The 17,360-nt window shown below is 41.2% G+C and overlaps 1 protein-coding gene across 2 annotated transcripts in view; it reads left to right on the top strand.

Annotated features, from left to right (window-relative positions):
• The window catches only part of LOC147689453 (trimethyllysine dioxygenase, mitochondrial-like), a 480,372-nt gene extending 464,398 nt beyond the window's left edge, over positions 1 to 15,974 (top strand). For both annotated transcript variants that reach the window (XM_086942230.1, XM_086942229.1), the window contains exons 7-8: positions 6,895 to 7,033; positions 15,145 to 15,974. In XM_086942230.1, the coding sequence (XP_086798356.1) occupies positions 6,895 to 7,033; positions 15,145 to 15,276 (271 nt within the window). In that variant the 3' untranslated portion in view covers positions 15,277 to 15,974. The remainder of the gene's footprint in view (positions 1 to 6,894; positions 7,034 to 15,144) is intronic.
• Positions 15,975 to 17,360: the final 1,386 nt, after the last annotated feature.

Genomic DNA, 17,360 nt, shown 5'->3' with positions numbered 1-17,360 from the left:
TGTGCTGACCTACCTGCTTGGGATTGGCTGACATGCTCCTCTGTCTTGTTGGCCATTCATTGAAAACTACTTGCAACTAACATAGATAATTATCTTCTAAAGTTCAAATGACCCATGTCATTCATGACTAAGAAGGCTTCTGCCTCCAACTAAAAAAAAGCCAATACTCACTACTACCAGGCAGATTTTCATATTCATCGAACTTTATTACAAAAAATGTTTTAAAAATCATAGAAATGCAAAACGCAAGCCTTTCTATTTCCATTTTACCAAACCTGGAATGCCAAGATTAAAATGGCGACAGAGGTGCATATCTTTCCACAGTGACTTGATTCCTGCAGATCTTACTAAATGTGATCCTCTGGAAAATAAGAAAGCTCTTTAGTATAATTGTTCAGGCACTGAAGGGCAGAGGATGCCCCGATTACTTACCGGTAATCTTCATTACTCCGAGTATTGTCTTTATCGCCACATGCTAAACGAAGTGAGCACATACCCAAGCCATACCAAGTGAACAAGAAACTAACAACAAGGAGTACAAGAGACCAAAACAGGATTTTATCCAGAGTATAAAAGTACACAGAACAAACCCTACAGGCCCAACACAGAAGGCCATAATGAAGGCACAGATTACCCAGCACAGAGAACCACCTGTGCAAAATCCATAGAAGAAGAACCAGTCAAAACCACCTGGTAGTGCTTCATGAACATGTGCGGGGAGGTATTTAATCAACAAAAGAGTTCCAAGTTACTATATTGAACAAGGCAAAAGGAATAACACACATTTCTTTCAAAGAACCCTCACTCACCAACCTGGTTGGTGACAGGCTTCACCTTGGGGTTCCCACCCGAGCAGCCGAATGCCGCTTAGGTTTGCTGCGATGCCTGATTACAACGGAGCGGGTTTTCGTTTGCAGTCCAAGGTGAGTGAACTAGTGAATTATAAAATTGCTTTTACTAATCCTAGAAATGTAATACTGGAAAAGGCAAGATTAAAATGAAAATGGATGTGTTCTCTGGTTAGATTGAACAATGGCATCCACAAGTGATAGACGTGATAGTGGCCGGTCTACATGTTTCAGCCTCGACTTGCCAATTTTCGAGGCTTTCTTCAGGACCAGTGCCACCACAGTGGTATGCACACAATAGGTGCACCCTTCCCTATGGCAGTTGTTACTACAACCTTACTGTTAAACTCTCAGCTTTGTCTGAAAGAGAAAAGAGTAATGTACAAACATGCAGGTCAAATTCTCGGTTCAGAATAGAACTGCGTCAATGCATTGCAACAAACACAACCTTATGCTGCCATATGTGCTGTTCAATGTGTCTATTTAGGCTCTAGTACATATAATGCCTAGAGTGAAATGCATGTTCAAGCACTAAAACGACCAACAATTTATCGCGTGGACCTGGATGGTATAAAGGACTATTGTGAGTCAAAAGAAGACTAGAAGTTTCTAGCTAAATACACCATCCACGTGCATAATAGCACATCTTTAAAAAAACAATCAACGAACCATGATTTGTTGGCTGAAGTTTTTCAATTTAATTAAGGAGACATATGTGAATAGCTAAAAACAATGTGCATCACGCAGCCGTGGAGCTCCTATACACACGTGCATAAAGGAGAGAAAACTGCAAACACAGGGCTTAAATTGTCTGTAGTGGGTTCCTACCCCATGGATCCTAACAAGGGGTGTTGATCTGTAGTCACACACTAGATTAGTATTAAAGGCATAAACATCAGAAGAAGGTAAGGACTATGTTCAGAGTTCACCTCGTGGCTGCTGTCGGTGAAAGATATACTCACTACACCAAGACCAAACACCCGCTTCTGGCACCTGGTATGCTCCAGGTCCAGGACCCAGTGGAAAACTGTGTCCACTTGCTGGGCATATTTGAAAGGCTATCACAAATCTGGATGGCTTCCGCGTCATCACATCTAACACACTGCCGCGATGTTGTGGGCGTGGACATGTAATGCGCAATGACGTTGGCGTGTATCCCAGGAAACAGAGTAAACTCTATCACCGAGTGTCAGCTTCAAGTCAAACTTTAATGAGAGTCAAAGCCTATTGAATTGAATAGGAGCTAACCATTATAGGGTTCATTGGCTTTATGTCGAGCATTGGGTACATTGGGCCAAGCCTCTTACATGTGTATTTGATTGTCTATATAGTCAGTCAAGCTTTGATGATTGCATGAGCCACGGACCATTTTAGGGTAAATGAAAGAAGTATACAAATTCTGCATAAGTGAGCACACCTGGTCGATTTAAGATCATTTGGATATGAATAGGATTGATCTCAAATTTCTACAGAAAACACCACTTGTATGGTCTAGTGAGTGTTTTTCGAAGGTGTGCAGGTAGTAGGACAGAACACAGGTGTATTTTCTCCTGCACATTGGTTGAGAGTACATGTCCAGTGGTGTCATTATAATGTATGTGTCATTTGCTATTTCCCAAAATGTGCTCATGGCATATGTTTGCTCGAGTTGCTTGGTTAGTGGGTATTATTTCTGGGTAAGGGAATTCCAAGGGATGTTGTCCTTCAGCCCTTGCTTATAAGTGGAAAGTCTACATATCCAGCGTTGCTCTTTCTCAAAAAGGAGCTTTTGTGTGTTTACACTGGGTTTGATCAGTTCAACTATTGTCCACTTCAGGTCATTGGTAGAGTTATTTGTTTGCAGAAAATGTCTGTCATTTTGGTGGTGCTCTTTTTACACCGGATATTGCTTCTGTGTTCGCAAATACGTTGCTTGATTTTTCTACTTGTCAATTCCCAAATACCCTAAACCACACAGGCCCGTGACCAGATACACTACATTCATTGAATTGCAGTTTGTGTGTGATCTGAGCGTCCAGGTTTCATTTGGTTCCAGCTCTAGGCCTTTGGCAGGAGACGTTAGGTGACAGATGCTGCAATTTCCACAAGGGAAATGCCAAATCGCGTTAGGGAGTCCCCAAGCATTTAGTACTGAGGGGTTTTGGTTTCTATCCACTTGCCTTGGGTGAGTCGATATGAGAGAATCCTTCAAACTTCTGGCTCTTTTGAATGAAAAAAGAGGTTATTCCCATTTCCTGTTATTGAGGGCGATAATCCTCCAGCTTACTACAATTTCTCCTCAAGCGGTGGTACTGTCCGTAGGACAGATTTTCCCTCAGCACTCTGGAATGGAAGCTGTCAAATTGTAAGAGGTTATTTCTCACAGTGGGTTTGTGATATGTCCTTCTTTCAAGTTTCCCTTGTTCTTTAGTAATGGATAGGTCCAGGAAAACCATTTCTTTCTTGTCGATGGAATACATAATTTTCAAATTCTTATCGCATTCATTTATCCATTTGAGGAAGGCAGTCAGTGTTTCTTCTGGTCCTTGCCTTATGACAAGGACATCATCTATGTATGTCCTCCAAAAGGAGATACAAGTACCAATCCAATCCAAAGACTTTATTTGGACAGCAATGTATCCATAAAAGTAAAACTTATACAAGATAAAAACACATTAGAAAAATAAATAGATACAAGTACGATAGGGGTTAGTTTCATTCAGGCTATATTTCTGTTCAAAATCATGAACCTACAATCCTGCCACACTAGGGGCAAACGTGCCCATTGAAGAGCCGGTGGTTTGGAGAAACAGATACTCTTCAAATTCAAAATAGTTTTCTTTGAGTGCAAGTTTTGCACACTCAGTGATGAATTGTCCTGCTGTTTGGAAGTTGCAGTTAACAGCTGCAAGTGCTGTACTGATCACTTTAATGGTGTTATGTTGTGGAAGGGTCGCATATAGGCTCTCTATATCGAGACTTACTAGAAAAGTGAAGTAAATATCCACAGTGATTACTTGTAACAAGTTAAGAAGTCTCTTGGTGTCTTTAGGATATGTTGGGGTGTTTTGTACAAGAGGTTTTAAGAAGAAATCGCAAAACAAAGACAATGGTTCTAACAGGGACAAGCAACTACAGCCACGACCACAACTAACTCCATCTTACGTCAAAATACTCACTCATGAAAGCCAGACACCGCTCCCTCTGAAAGGAAAATGGCCATGCAAGTAAAGCCAGGAGACCAAGAAATCACGACATTTCACGTAGTAGATCGAGAGGCTGACACCCTCGTAGGAAGCCACACAGCCGAAGCCCTAGGACTAGTCACCGTCGCCCATACTGTCAAGACCCTCCAATAGGACGAGGTACTTGAACTGTTCCCTACACCTCTTCACGGGACTAGGATGAATGAAAACACCACCAGTCAAGTTACACACCGACAAAGCGTAATACCAGAAGCACATCAACATCAATACATCCTGTTTCTCTAGCAGCCCCTGGTTGAGCAAGAGCTCCACAACCTGGAACAGCAAGGAGTAGTTGAAAAGGTCATCGGCCCGATGCCCTGGGTCTCACCTATTGTGATAGCGGAGAAGCCTAAACAGCTTGGAAAAATAAGGCTGTGCATAGACATGCATCTGCCTAACCAGGTGATCAAGAGACACTGGCACATAACACCAACCATAGACGACATCATAGCTGACCTAAACGGAACACAGTGGTTTTCTAAGTTTTACCTCAATGAGGGATATCACAAGTTGAGGCTAACAGAGGAGAGCCGGCACATAACAACCTTCTCGACTCACATAGGACTGTGCTGATACAAACGGCTAAATTTGAGATTTCATGGAGCGCTGAAATTTTCCAGAATATCATCTGAGAGGTCCTGTCTGACTTCCAAAAAATGCTAAATGTCAGCAATGACATTTTAATACACTCATCGGCCATGGAGGAACACCACCAATGCCTTCAAGCGACTCTACGGCGGCTGTCAGACCATGGCGTAACCTTGCATAAAGTGTTCCTTCTTTCAAAGCTCAATAGAATTCTTTGGGGACTCCCAAACAATATCAACTTGTTCCAGAAGGGCAAATAAGAAACTCAAAAAACTGTCAACTATGTTGTAGCATATATGTCACATATACCTTTCGTTGGCCCCTATCCACACGTGAACACTCAATACCCATTCCCTCGCCTCTTCCCTAAATCGCCAAGAGCACTGTATGATGTTGCACTATTGCTGCAATGAGTAACTCCATTGCTTGTATCTGTAAATGCTTTAAATATAATCGCAACAGATATTCTTGATTGTTATAAAACAACCTAATGTCGATACATGCCTCACCCAATTTGTATTGTGTTTTTGCTACTATCATTTCCTTTGCACAAAAATTGTTAACTGCCCCGACCACACTGTTTTGATACTGTACTTATTGACCCAGGTCAGGTAGTATATACGGGTTACCCCCTTTATATACAAATTACTTTCAAACTGGGTCAACATAACAGCACTTGCAATCTTGAGTCACCGAGCAGCCCAAAAAAGTCTGCCACCTCTATACTGCTGTTTCATCAACTACAGTGCTGCTTTCAACAAAGTTGCCCGCAACAGCTTCTGGAGAAAACGAAATGCTTCGTAGGGCTACACTACAGCTGGAGCTGGGCCTTCCAAGACAACTACTCACCAGCGAGGCTGATACCCTGAAACTCTACATAAAGGTTTAAAAAGCTCCATAAAACATTCTTAAAGCCTGCCTAAAAGAAATATTTCTCAAGGTCAAGGATGAATTAACAATTGCGGGCGATCTGATTTTATGTGGAAACCTGCTCATAACACCAATGAGGTTCAGAAACAGACCTATAACATTGGCTCATCATAGTCAGTGGATTTGACTGGATTGAAGAAAAAAGATTGTGTATATTTTACTGATGGCCAGTGATGGATGGTTGGTTTTGATGGATGCAAGATTGCTAAAAATTCATTGCGCACTGCAAAAATGTGGTGCAAGGAGCCGGGAACGTGAGATTCCTACATCCCCATTAATTGGGAAACCCAAAAACACAGAGAACAAGCTGGCTCAGCACACACTATAAGCATGCACAATTTAAAAAAATGACAGTAGTCCACAGAAATCAATACAAGTACCTCATTTGCCATATATGCCACACATAAAAGGTATGCTGGATTAATTATAACACTTTGCAGATAGCAATAGAACGTGTGCACGTTACTTGTACTTAGCAAACTAGAAAAATTTGCCGCGTCTAATGATTATGCAAATATGTACACTAGTTTCGATGACATGTGTAATGGCCTAATCGGGATTCAAATGATGGACTTAGTTATACACAACAACGATGTCTATTAGATTGAGTATACAGGCTTGCCTCTCTTCCGCAATCTTCTGTGTTACCAATTACATTACATTGTAATAATGAAATGCACATTTTCATAACAATCGTTCTTTCTATTCCACTGTTTAGCAACTTTTCTCCCTTTTCTAAATTATTGTAATTGACTGAGCATACACTTGAGGTGTCTTCCTATGTAAGTGTTAGGGTTAATTCAAAGATTATCTTGGATATATCAGCAGCTTTCTGTCGATGAGATCACATGTTTGGTTCAATCTGTTTGTAAATATTTGGTAGGCATTGTGTTTTTAAATTAATATATTAATGTTTATTTTGTATGCATTTGTATAGCCTTGAAGAAGTCCCGCTGGGACAAAACGCGCCGCGTCGGCCATGAAGTCTGTGTTGTGCTTTTAATACCAGAATCTTGAACAAAATTATAAAAGAATAAAATAAGAACATTTCTCTAGTAACCTGATGGCTGATTTGACTCATTTGGAGGACACTGTGCTAATGCTCAACTATTGATTTCTGTGGACTACTGTAAACTTTTAAAAATGTCCACTACTGACCAGTCGACTGGGACAGGGAGTGCAGTACATGGAGTGTCTTATCTTGGTGAGGGATTTCAACCTCCTCTCACTCATGTTATTTAGTGAACTTGCTTAGTCCTCCTTATCTGGCTCACTGCCTGGTCTGTTTCTTCTCTTCAAAGGTACAAAAACGTTGACCGCTGCCCCATCAGTTCGGTGCCTTATAATGTGGTCCATCGCTGGTACCGAGCGCACCGGAGCTTCACCAACGAGATCAGGAAGCCTGAGAACCAGGTCCTTATCAAACTGAAACCAGGAACGGTAAGATCAGAACTGCACCCCACTGTACCCCCATCCCCGAACAAGCTCCTTGTGAAACTGAGACCAGGAACGGTAAGATCAGGACAGCACCCGACTGTACCCCCACCCATCGAACAAACTCCTTATAAACTGAATCCGTGGAACAAACAAATGAGGACAGCACCCCACTGTACGCCCACCCTCGAACAAGATCCTTGTGAAACTGAGCCCAGGAATGATAAGACCAGGACAGCACCCCACTGTCCCCCACCCTCAAACAGGGTCCTTGTGAAACTGAGCCCTGGAAGCTAAGATCAGAACAGCACCCCACTGTACCCCCCGGCCTGAACAAGCTCTTTTTGAAACTTACCCCATTAACGTCATGATCTGGAAAGCACCCCCATGTACCCCTTAGCGTAGAACAAACTCATTGTTAAACTGATCGCAGAAACAGATAGATCACAACAACACCCCAACGTACTCCTTATCTTTGAAACCTGATTTGTGACAATGAATCCAGGTAAGATAAAATAGGGACAGCACCCCAATATACCCTTCCCTCAACAAGCACTTTGTGAAACTGAACCCAGGAATGAGGACAGCACCTGAACATACCCCATATCCTCGAACACGGTCTTTGTAAAACGGAACCTAGAAATTGTAAAATCAAGAAACGAAGGAGGGGTGAGATCAGAACAGCACCCCAGTGTACCTCATACCCTCTCTCCTGGCTCTGGCTGCACCTGGCACATCCCTTGGCAAACCATGAGGTCCCTGTAACTGCCAGGGCACTCTTGAGGTGGGCTTCATGGTCCCTCAGGGATAGAGCTCTTCTGTGACCCTTACATCCCTAGTCTCACCTGTGTTAGAGTAAAAACAAGATATGTGTGGGAGGGGTCAAGCCTTAGGGGTTCCCAGTGCACACATTTCAAAGCACCCCAGAATATCAAGTCTGGATGACTGTTCCTGCTGATCTGCTGGGTGCAGGAGAAGAGCTGTGCAACCCTGAAGCTCTGCATCTATAAACCTCTACACTGATGGAAGCCAGTGAGAGCACACACCAGGGGAACAGCTTCAGTGGACCTGAAACATCCATTTAGTAAATCAGTCAAGTTAAATATAACACTCAAATATGATAAAAGCAGAGAGGGCGTGGAGAAACTGAATGCAGTGCGTGGTAATTTACATTTTGGCAAGACAACACCGGTCACAGCGGGACCAAGGGTCAGAGGGCAAAGGAAAAGTGCAAGTCATTCCTTCATGCTTGACCCTGGCATGGATGTTAGTTCTCTAAAATGTGAGGGGGGATACCAGAAATGACATCAGACCCCCTTTGACCCATAATGTCTTGGTAGACTAGAAGCCTTGCCCCACCTTGGCTCCTCATGGCCTCCTACATCCTGCAGAGAGTCCATGCGCTACAGATACAAATGCAGGAAATAAACAGGGCTCTTAGAGCTTTCTTCAAGTTGTATTCCTGCCCCTCCCTTCATGACCCCTAAGAACAGGGGAGCCTGTCACAGGAGAGGAGAAGCCAAGGGTATCAGCTGCCATCCTGGTTACCCCAGACTGACTTCCAATGACTTGGGAGATGTTTACACTGGTTTATGAAGACTCTGTGTCACCTTTGTACTTCTCTTGTGCCTCGGATTGTAACTACGAACCATGTGTGTAATTGGTTATATGACCAGCATGCAAGGGCCATCTTTAAAGTCCAAACTACATAGAACCCTGCTTTCCCCTCTGGCATGATGTCCACCCCACAGGCGATGCGCTGCTTTGACGCTATTCTGTAATAGAGCTGGTACACTTCCGGGTCCAAAGTATACATATATGAACAGACTGCCCTCATGTGTGACCACCTCTGGGTGTAAATGTCTCAACCATGTATCAGGACCCATCACAGGCTCATGACTACACCCAACACATGTGCATGCACACCTAGAAAGACCCCCCTCAGCTGTCCAAGCGATAACGTCTGGGCCTTATTTCCATAAACAATTGTGTTGCCTCACTGCGACGCTCATTATACGCGCTCGCAGTCTCGGAGTAAAATAAAAAGTGATGGATGCAATGCTGGAATTCACCTCAGCTACTGATAATTACCCAGGCTGCATGCTGGCCATAGTTTGTTTGCACTCCATGCATCCCAGTTTGGACACAGCCGTATGGAAATCAGTCTTGATCCTGCTCCAATAGGACCAGTCCATCCCAAACCGCCCGACCAGAGCCTTCCTGAGTTGAAATACAAGACACCCCAAGAGTGGTTTTGTTTGGAGCTCTTCAGTCGGTGTTATATGGTTCCAGAGACACAGTGAGCTTGGGACCCACATCTGGGCATACTTAAGACTGATGAGTGGAGTGCTTCAATTAATCTCTGCCACTTGAATGATTACACACACCACACCCCAGTCCACTGTTTCTTGCCCACCAGGCCACCCTAGGCAGGACCCAGCCATCATCTTTAATGGGAACATTCCAATCTGAACTCCCAGAACAAGTCACCTCTGACCTTCATCAGATGCAACAATAGGCAGGCTTCTGTCAATTTTGGCCTCAAACGTCAGGTGCATCTTTGTCCAGTGGTGCAGTAAGCGCAGGACGCACTTTTAACATACCCATCGCGCTTAGGGTGATGAACCGAGGAGCAATGTAGTGGGTTAAATGCTGATGTATTCTCAGACACTGGTTGTTAGAAATATGGTTTCTGGTTGGCTAGAGTACGCATCTCAGCAAGGCAGAACCCACTGCTCTAGTCAGGGCAAGTCAGTTACACACCAAGGATAACCTATGCTCACCCTTTGGTAGCTTGGCACTGAGCAGGCTGGTTTATCATCAGAGGCAGTGTGTAAAGTGTTTGTCAACACACTTACACAGCCCACAGTGAATACACCACAAAAACAGACTTCACACAGTATAATATAATAATATACATAGTATATTGTGCATAAAACCAGACCAAAGTCACAGGAATCATGAATACTGCGCATCCAATGCTATTACTCAGATAGCACTCATTATCCTGGACAATTCAAGGCAAAAACACATACATCAGTAAATACTTAGGGCATGAAGTGCAGCAGAAAAGGACACCAGTGAAAGTACGTACACATAGGCAAAGGAATCCCTGCACTCCTATTAGCAAGGTTACAGTAATCATTATGGCCTGACTGAAAGAGTGCATTAGCAAACAGAATAGGGCGCCGGAGCACTTGCACATCTACTACACATGTTACAGTAATCCTTGAATCACCATCTCCTGAAGTCAGACAACGCTCATTCCCTTCAGTATAATGTGATACTACCACACAAGGCCCAGGCTCCAACCTAATACCAGGTAGGTGTGCATAGACACTTCCTGGGTCCGCCTCTTGGAAGTGACGAATACCCCCAATGTGATGGTGGACCGGGAGCCCCGACCTCATTAGCCAGGCTATCTTGAATCCAGTGGTAAAGTGAGCAAGGAACCCAGGTCTGGGCATACCCTGCCAACTTAGGGCGAACATAGCAAACAAAAGATGATTGACGGAGTGCTGAAACTTTTCAGACACTCACCCACAGTCACAGATCTGGTTTGAATCCATCATCGTTCTTTAGCTCACTCTGCCACCACAGTTCAGACACAGCTATATGCAAATCAGTCTTGAACCTGTGCCTCATGGGAACAGTACAGCATGAACTGCCAAGCCAGGTCTTCCCTGGACCGGAAACAAGCTTCCTGGAACTGGTTTCAGGGTAACAACCCTCATCAGCGAGGCAAGCTTGAATCCAGGGGCAACGGGAGCAGAGGACCCACATATGGGCATACCCTGCCACCTTAGGGCGAACAAAGCAAACACAAGGAGATGATGGACGGAGCGCTGAAACTTTTCAAACACTCACCCTCAGTCACAGATCTGGGTTGAATTCATCATCGTTCGCCACCCCAGCTCAGACCCAGCCATATGCAATTCAGTCTTGACTTGCATAAAACAGCATCTTCTACCACACACACTTAGCAGCCATGATGTTGTGCAGGGGCATGATGTAACTATGGGGCCTGAGATATGCGCCCTCTCTCTGGGAAATCTAGTGCTAGTCAGCCAACAGTAGAGTTTGGTGCAGGCTTCTAGAACTATCTGGATTGATTCAGACACCACAGCGGCAGTCATCCTAATACCTACTTGGCGGTAGAGGCAAACCAACAAAATTGGTGCATTCAATATTATACTTTTTCAAGTCTTAGTATTAAATCGTTATTGTCAATTAATAAAAATCATTACAATTCACAAATCTAAAAAAAAGTTAAATTAGTTAAAAGAATAAAATGAAAAGTACATAAAGGGGCAGTGGTCTTTCTTCAATCATGAAATACTGAACAATATATTACTAGTCTTAAGAATATTTAGGGATAACGTGTCATTCCGAATCATTGATATCACAAAAAGTCCATCACTAGAACAGCATTTCATTCTACAATTTACATTTCATGACATATTTCTTTCATTATTAAGACAACACTTCCCAATATACTGGTAAAAATTATTCTGGAAAAACTATCATTACCACATTACTTTATGAATGTCCTATGTTAAAGTGCCATTGTGCCTCTCCTTCCAACTGTGCTATTTTTGCTAGAATCGTATTTCATGAGAAATAACATGTTGGGCTCCTTTTCAGTATTATTATGTAAAATTGAAATGAGATTAACATTATTTATCACAAGTTTAAATAAATCAAGCAAATCAAATAATTCATAGTGATAGTTATTATAGGTTACTGAGAGGAAATAAAACCAGATGAAGTTTCCGTTTGTGAGACCTAATAACAACTTTAACATCAATTTGTAAGGGATTACAATTAACAATCTCACCATACTCAGGTCTCAAGGCACTTCTGGGAAAATAAAATAAAAGTGCAGATTGCTGGTCATTACAGCCAACAGTAGAGTCTGGGGGGCACTCAAAATTTTTTTTTTCTACAATAAGAATGAACTCTACACATTGGGTTGATACGCGAGTGGAGTTCCCGGAAAGGTAAGTTATAATTGTTTGGCGACAAGCTCTCACGCCGTTTTCCTTGAGGATGGATTTTAACAGTGTTTTACTCTCCTGAAGCAAGCGAGGACAAATGCATACACTATGCAATAATGATTCATTATAAAAACCACATAAACTATAACTATATGTTGGCCAATTTTGTAACCATATTAGAGCTCCGTCCTTTGTAGGGTATTGACCGAATCTTAGCATAAGAAATGTACCCCTTTTAACGAAATGCTAAATAAAGTTTAAAAAAAAACTTAAATGAACCCCTTAAAACGGTTTTAAATAGGAAATAAAATATGGTTGTGGCTCCATTTGATTACATTTATTAATGACTGACCAGGCATGCTTTTTATTTGCAAACTCCTCTTTATCCCATATGGTCGATAAGAAATTTGCCGATTTATCAAGTCACGCATTAAGAGTGCCACCAGAATTCCTACCACAGTTTTAGTGTTTTACAATAATATTCCAGTTCTCATATTTGTAATTCATTTTTTAGAAATGTGTCAGACTGTGCTGGATGGACATTGTGCTGATGCCACTTTGGGGTGAATGATTCTTGTCACTGAGTTTAATGCAATGATGTATTTGGGGGGCATGTTCCGGCCATGTCACATCATGAACTGGGACAGTAGCAGCGGCAGAACAGATTCATTCTATCACTGGGACAAATGAAATGCCAGAGGAGATGCTCCAAAATGTTGTTGCCTTACCTGCCGGAGACCTCATGAGGGATCACTGACATAATATCGATTACACTAATAGAGAATTACACAAATATCGAGGATAAAATATCGAATATAAACATATCGAATTCCTATCTACAAACAGGTAAGTTCAAAAATATCGAATCAAAAATAACGTTTAAAAAAATATAGTTAGTCAAAATATCGAATTTTTGTAAATGTCCTAAAAATAATGTAAAATTAATGAAATATTAAAAATAATTATCTAAAATATACTTAAAAATACTTAAATAACCTTAAAATGATAAAATATTTAATTTAAGTTATAAAAAAACTTACAATTTTATTTTTCAAAACACATATATATATTAACATAATATTAATAAAAAAATAGAATATTTTTACCGTAGGATAGCGAGAGGGCAAAATTTACTATTTCCACTCCAGAGAGTGCAACAGTAGGGAAAGCATTGGATAGCGTAGGGGTAAAAATGACTATTCCCACTCCACGGAGTGCAACAGTAGGGAAAGCGTTGGATAGCGTAGGGGTAAAAATTACTATTCCCACTCTAAAGGGTGCAACAGTAGGGAAAGCTATGGATAGCGTAGGGGTAAAAATTACTATACCCATTAAAGAGAGTGCAACAGTAGGGAAAGCATTGGATAGCGTAGGGGTAAAAATGACTATTCTCACTCCAGTGAGTGCAACAGTAGGGAAAGCGTTGGATAGCGTAGGGGTAAAAATGACTATTCTCACTCCAGTGAGTGCAACAGTAGGGACAGCGTTGGATAGCTTAGGGGTAAAAATTAGTATTCCCACTCCAGTGAGTGCAACAGTAGGGAAAGTAAATACTTCATATATTATTTTACAACAATTTAATATTAATACCAATAAAAAATGTATTACAAGTAATTATCAATTTAATATAATATAATAATTAATCAATTAAAAATACAAATAAAAAATAATTATTAAAATTCATTACCTATTAATACAAATTAATTACCAATTAACAATTAATTAATTAGCAATTATAAATTAATTAACAAATAATTGAAAATAAATACCAATAAATAAATTACAATATTTAATTAATGACAATTAAATTACTTCCCACCCTATTTCCCTATAAACCCACAACCCGCTATGGGAAATAAATGTATAAAATTAACATAATAATCAATTAATCAATTAATAAAAATGTATTACCAATTAAAATGTAATTAATTACCAATTAAAAATTAATTAACAATTCAAGATAAATACCAATAAATAAATTAAAATATTTAATTAATTATAAATAAATTACTTCCCACCCTATTCCCCTATAAACCCACAAACCGCTACGGAAAATAAATTAATAAAATTAACATATTTATCAATTAATCAAGTAAGTAAAATGAATTGCCAATTGAAATGTAATTAATTACCCAATAAAAATTAATTAACAATTAATTCAAAATAAATACATTTAAATATTTAATTTATAATTAAATTACTTCCCACCCTATTTCCCTATAACCCCACAACCCGCTACAGAATTAAATTATGCAAAAATTGAATAACATAAAATTCATTACTTAAAATAAATTATAAAATAAATATACACTTTTCACACATATACTAACATACAAAACACTTTAAAAAATGGATATTCTTAAAAATTCGATATATTTAATACCTATATTATATACTTCAATATTTTGACTTTCTATATTTATGAAATTCAATATGAAATTACTTACCTTAAATTCGATTTTTTTGTTGACTATATTCTGTCCATTCGATATTTTGTCCATTCTATATTTTGAAGTCGATATTTATGAAAGTCGATATTTTTAACTCAATATTTTGTGTAGTTACCTACAGTGTTTGGTAGATTTCAGTACTATATGGCCAAGTCACAAAGATAAATTAACATGTAAATAAATTTTCAGTGTAGATTTACCCTCATGCTCTGGGATAGATCTACTACTTTTGGCTAGTCACCATTTCCTAGTTTATGTTTACTCCAAAGTTTACTAAAAGTGTAAGAGTAAATTTACTTATAGTAAATCTACACATGTAAATTGACCTATGTGAAAAGGCTCCAAAGCAGAGTTGTAGGTGGAGATGTAGATTTCTACTGGTAGGCTTGTGAATTGCATTTTGTAGTAAGTAATATGACTGTAGTAGTACTTTACGTATTACAAAATGCATTTTGGGGATCAGGAGCTGAGTTCTCAAACTAGAGTCCTTCTCTCAGTGTGGTGGAATCTGCAGCTGTCCCGTGCATGAGCACCTTCAAGGCCTCGGTGACCCACCTGGACACCTCCCTCATCAGCCACACCTTGTCCTCTACACCAACCCACTGATGACCAAGGCCTGCTCTCACCTTGTCTCCTTGTGAAGTTTCACTCCAGTTTCTTCTACCCCCAGGTGCTGTTTGTGGACAACTGGCGTGTTCTGCATGGCCGCGAGTCCTTCATGGGATCCCGCCATGTTTTTGGCTACTTCCTCTTTCGGGATGACCTACTGAGCAGGGCTCGGCTCCTGGGGATGAAGGTGTGAAGAGCCCTGCACCCTCTCAGAGAGCCTAATGAGCTGTATACCCTGTTGTGCGTTTCTCATATGGCCCATTGCCATTTTTCCTATGTTAGCCTAATCATGCACATTGTAGGTTGCTTTGGTTTTAGACACGTTACTAAATAACACGCTTACCTTTGTGCCACATTATATTTTCAGACGGAACCTGCACATGTTTTTGTATTTTATTCTTTTTCATGGATTTAGTCTGAACAGCCGACACAGAGTCAAACAACATTGTCCCTTGTTATTCTCTCTGGTCTGACCCTAGCACCGAAACATAATACAGGAATGAAGCTGCTGTTTTTGAATACACATATCTTGTCAAATAACTGAGGCCCGGGGTCCTGACCACACACATGCCTACACACACACACACACGCACACACACACAGAGCGAAGGTGCTGAGATGAAAGTGCGACGTCAGATGAGATGTAGAACACCCACCTATGGATGCTAAGGTACGGGGTCCGCCACTAAACCCAGAGAGCTATCATATAGAACTACTTAGCTTCAGTAGTACGGGAGGGGTGAGGCAGATCTGTCAGATAACATGGCAGGGGTTCCATGGTGTGCGGTTTGTTAACCATGCTGATCAGGTATTGATTTGTATTTGTTTTCAGATTGTTGCGCAATTATTGCATCTTAGGGCACAATAGTTGAAATAAACGTGGTAAACTTCCTTCGTGTCTGTTTCTTATCTTATTGTGGACAAGAACGAGAGAGAACGAAAGGGTGGGTCCTGTTACCGCGATCCCCGAGAGGATCGAGAGAGTGTTGTGTTCTGGGGTGTCGATTCACTTGTGTCTCTGGATATGGTCAGGAGGGCAAATGAGGCAATATAGCTAGTCGGACTCGGGCTCATAGACACTGAGGTGGTACGGTGACGCAGTCCCTTCAATCTATGGGGCTCAGAAGGGCAGCTCATCCCTGAGAGCACCCTCTCCTGGAATGAGGCTGGGTGGCAGCAGGAAGTCGTGTCTGAGTTCCAGCCACCCTCAGAGCTGGGTGCAGGAGGGCTCCCACCATTATCCGTGAGTGAATGAAGGCATGAGGCAAAACAATGCCAGCAAAAATGAATGTGTGAGTAAATACGTACACAATTAAATGAATGCATAAATAAATGTCCATTCCAGCTTCACTCTCTCTTGCATTCATTCCTTGTGCAGTCGATTTACTCCTGCATTCACTACCATAGTTGTGTGCTATTTTACCACTTGGATGGTGTTTGTGTGTAACATCTTCAAGACTACTGCTGCCAAGTGTGCACTCTTGCTATCCGTAAGCTCCGCCCACTTCCCCTCCCATGAATGGCACAGTGTTTTTGCACCTGTTTCCTTGGTGTGGGAACACCAAAACAGCCTTTCTTGGTGAGCCCACAGTGTGTCTTGCAACAGACAGTGTACGGCAGCCGAGACCTAATGATGATGAGAGGGCAGGTGAACTTCCTTATACACTGTGGTTGCATTTGCATTTTATGCCCCGTGAGGTCATTCATTATGCTCCACCTTCTGGTGTTTATTTTACTGTTCGTGTGAGGAGCTCTTGAACTGTACGCTATGTACACATCGTGTGATTCTGAGCAAATATGCCTAAGAAACATCATATATTCTTCTGCGTAACACCACATTAAGGGTAAAGTACACAGTTCTACTGTTTGTCATCAATATTAGTTTGACTCGGAGCTTCTGTACATACTATTATTCTAATGTATTATTCTAACGTATTATTCTAATGTATTAATAAAAGACGCCGACACGGACATTCAGTTCACTGGTGTTTAATTTGTTTTAACAACGTGGGATGGATAAACAAGTATGCAGTAGGCAGCCTTCACTATTAGCCCTCAGCTCTAAAAAAAGAAGGGCCTTATTTATGAGGCCTTGCGGCAGTTTTGCGCTTTTGATGCGTCACTTTTTGTAACGCATCGGCGGCGTAAAACGTGCCTCCTGTTGCACCCTATTTACAAAGTGACGCATTTAAGCAGATGCATCACTTTGTAAACCCCTGCCGTAAATTATACCTGCACCAGGTATAATGTATGCGGGGGGGCGTTTCCACCTAAGTA

Source organism: Lissotriton vulgaris, chromosome 10 (assembly GCF_964263255.1).
Source record: "Lissotriton vulgaris chromosome 10, aLisVul1.2, whole genome shotgun sequence".
NCBI lineage: Eukaryota > Metazoa > Chordata > Amphibia > Caudata > Salamandridae > Lissotriton > Lissotriton vulgaris.
This window is presented reverse-complemented; position numbering and strand designations above follow the sequence as displayed.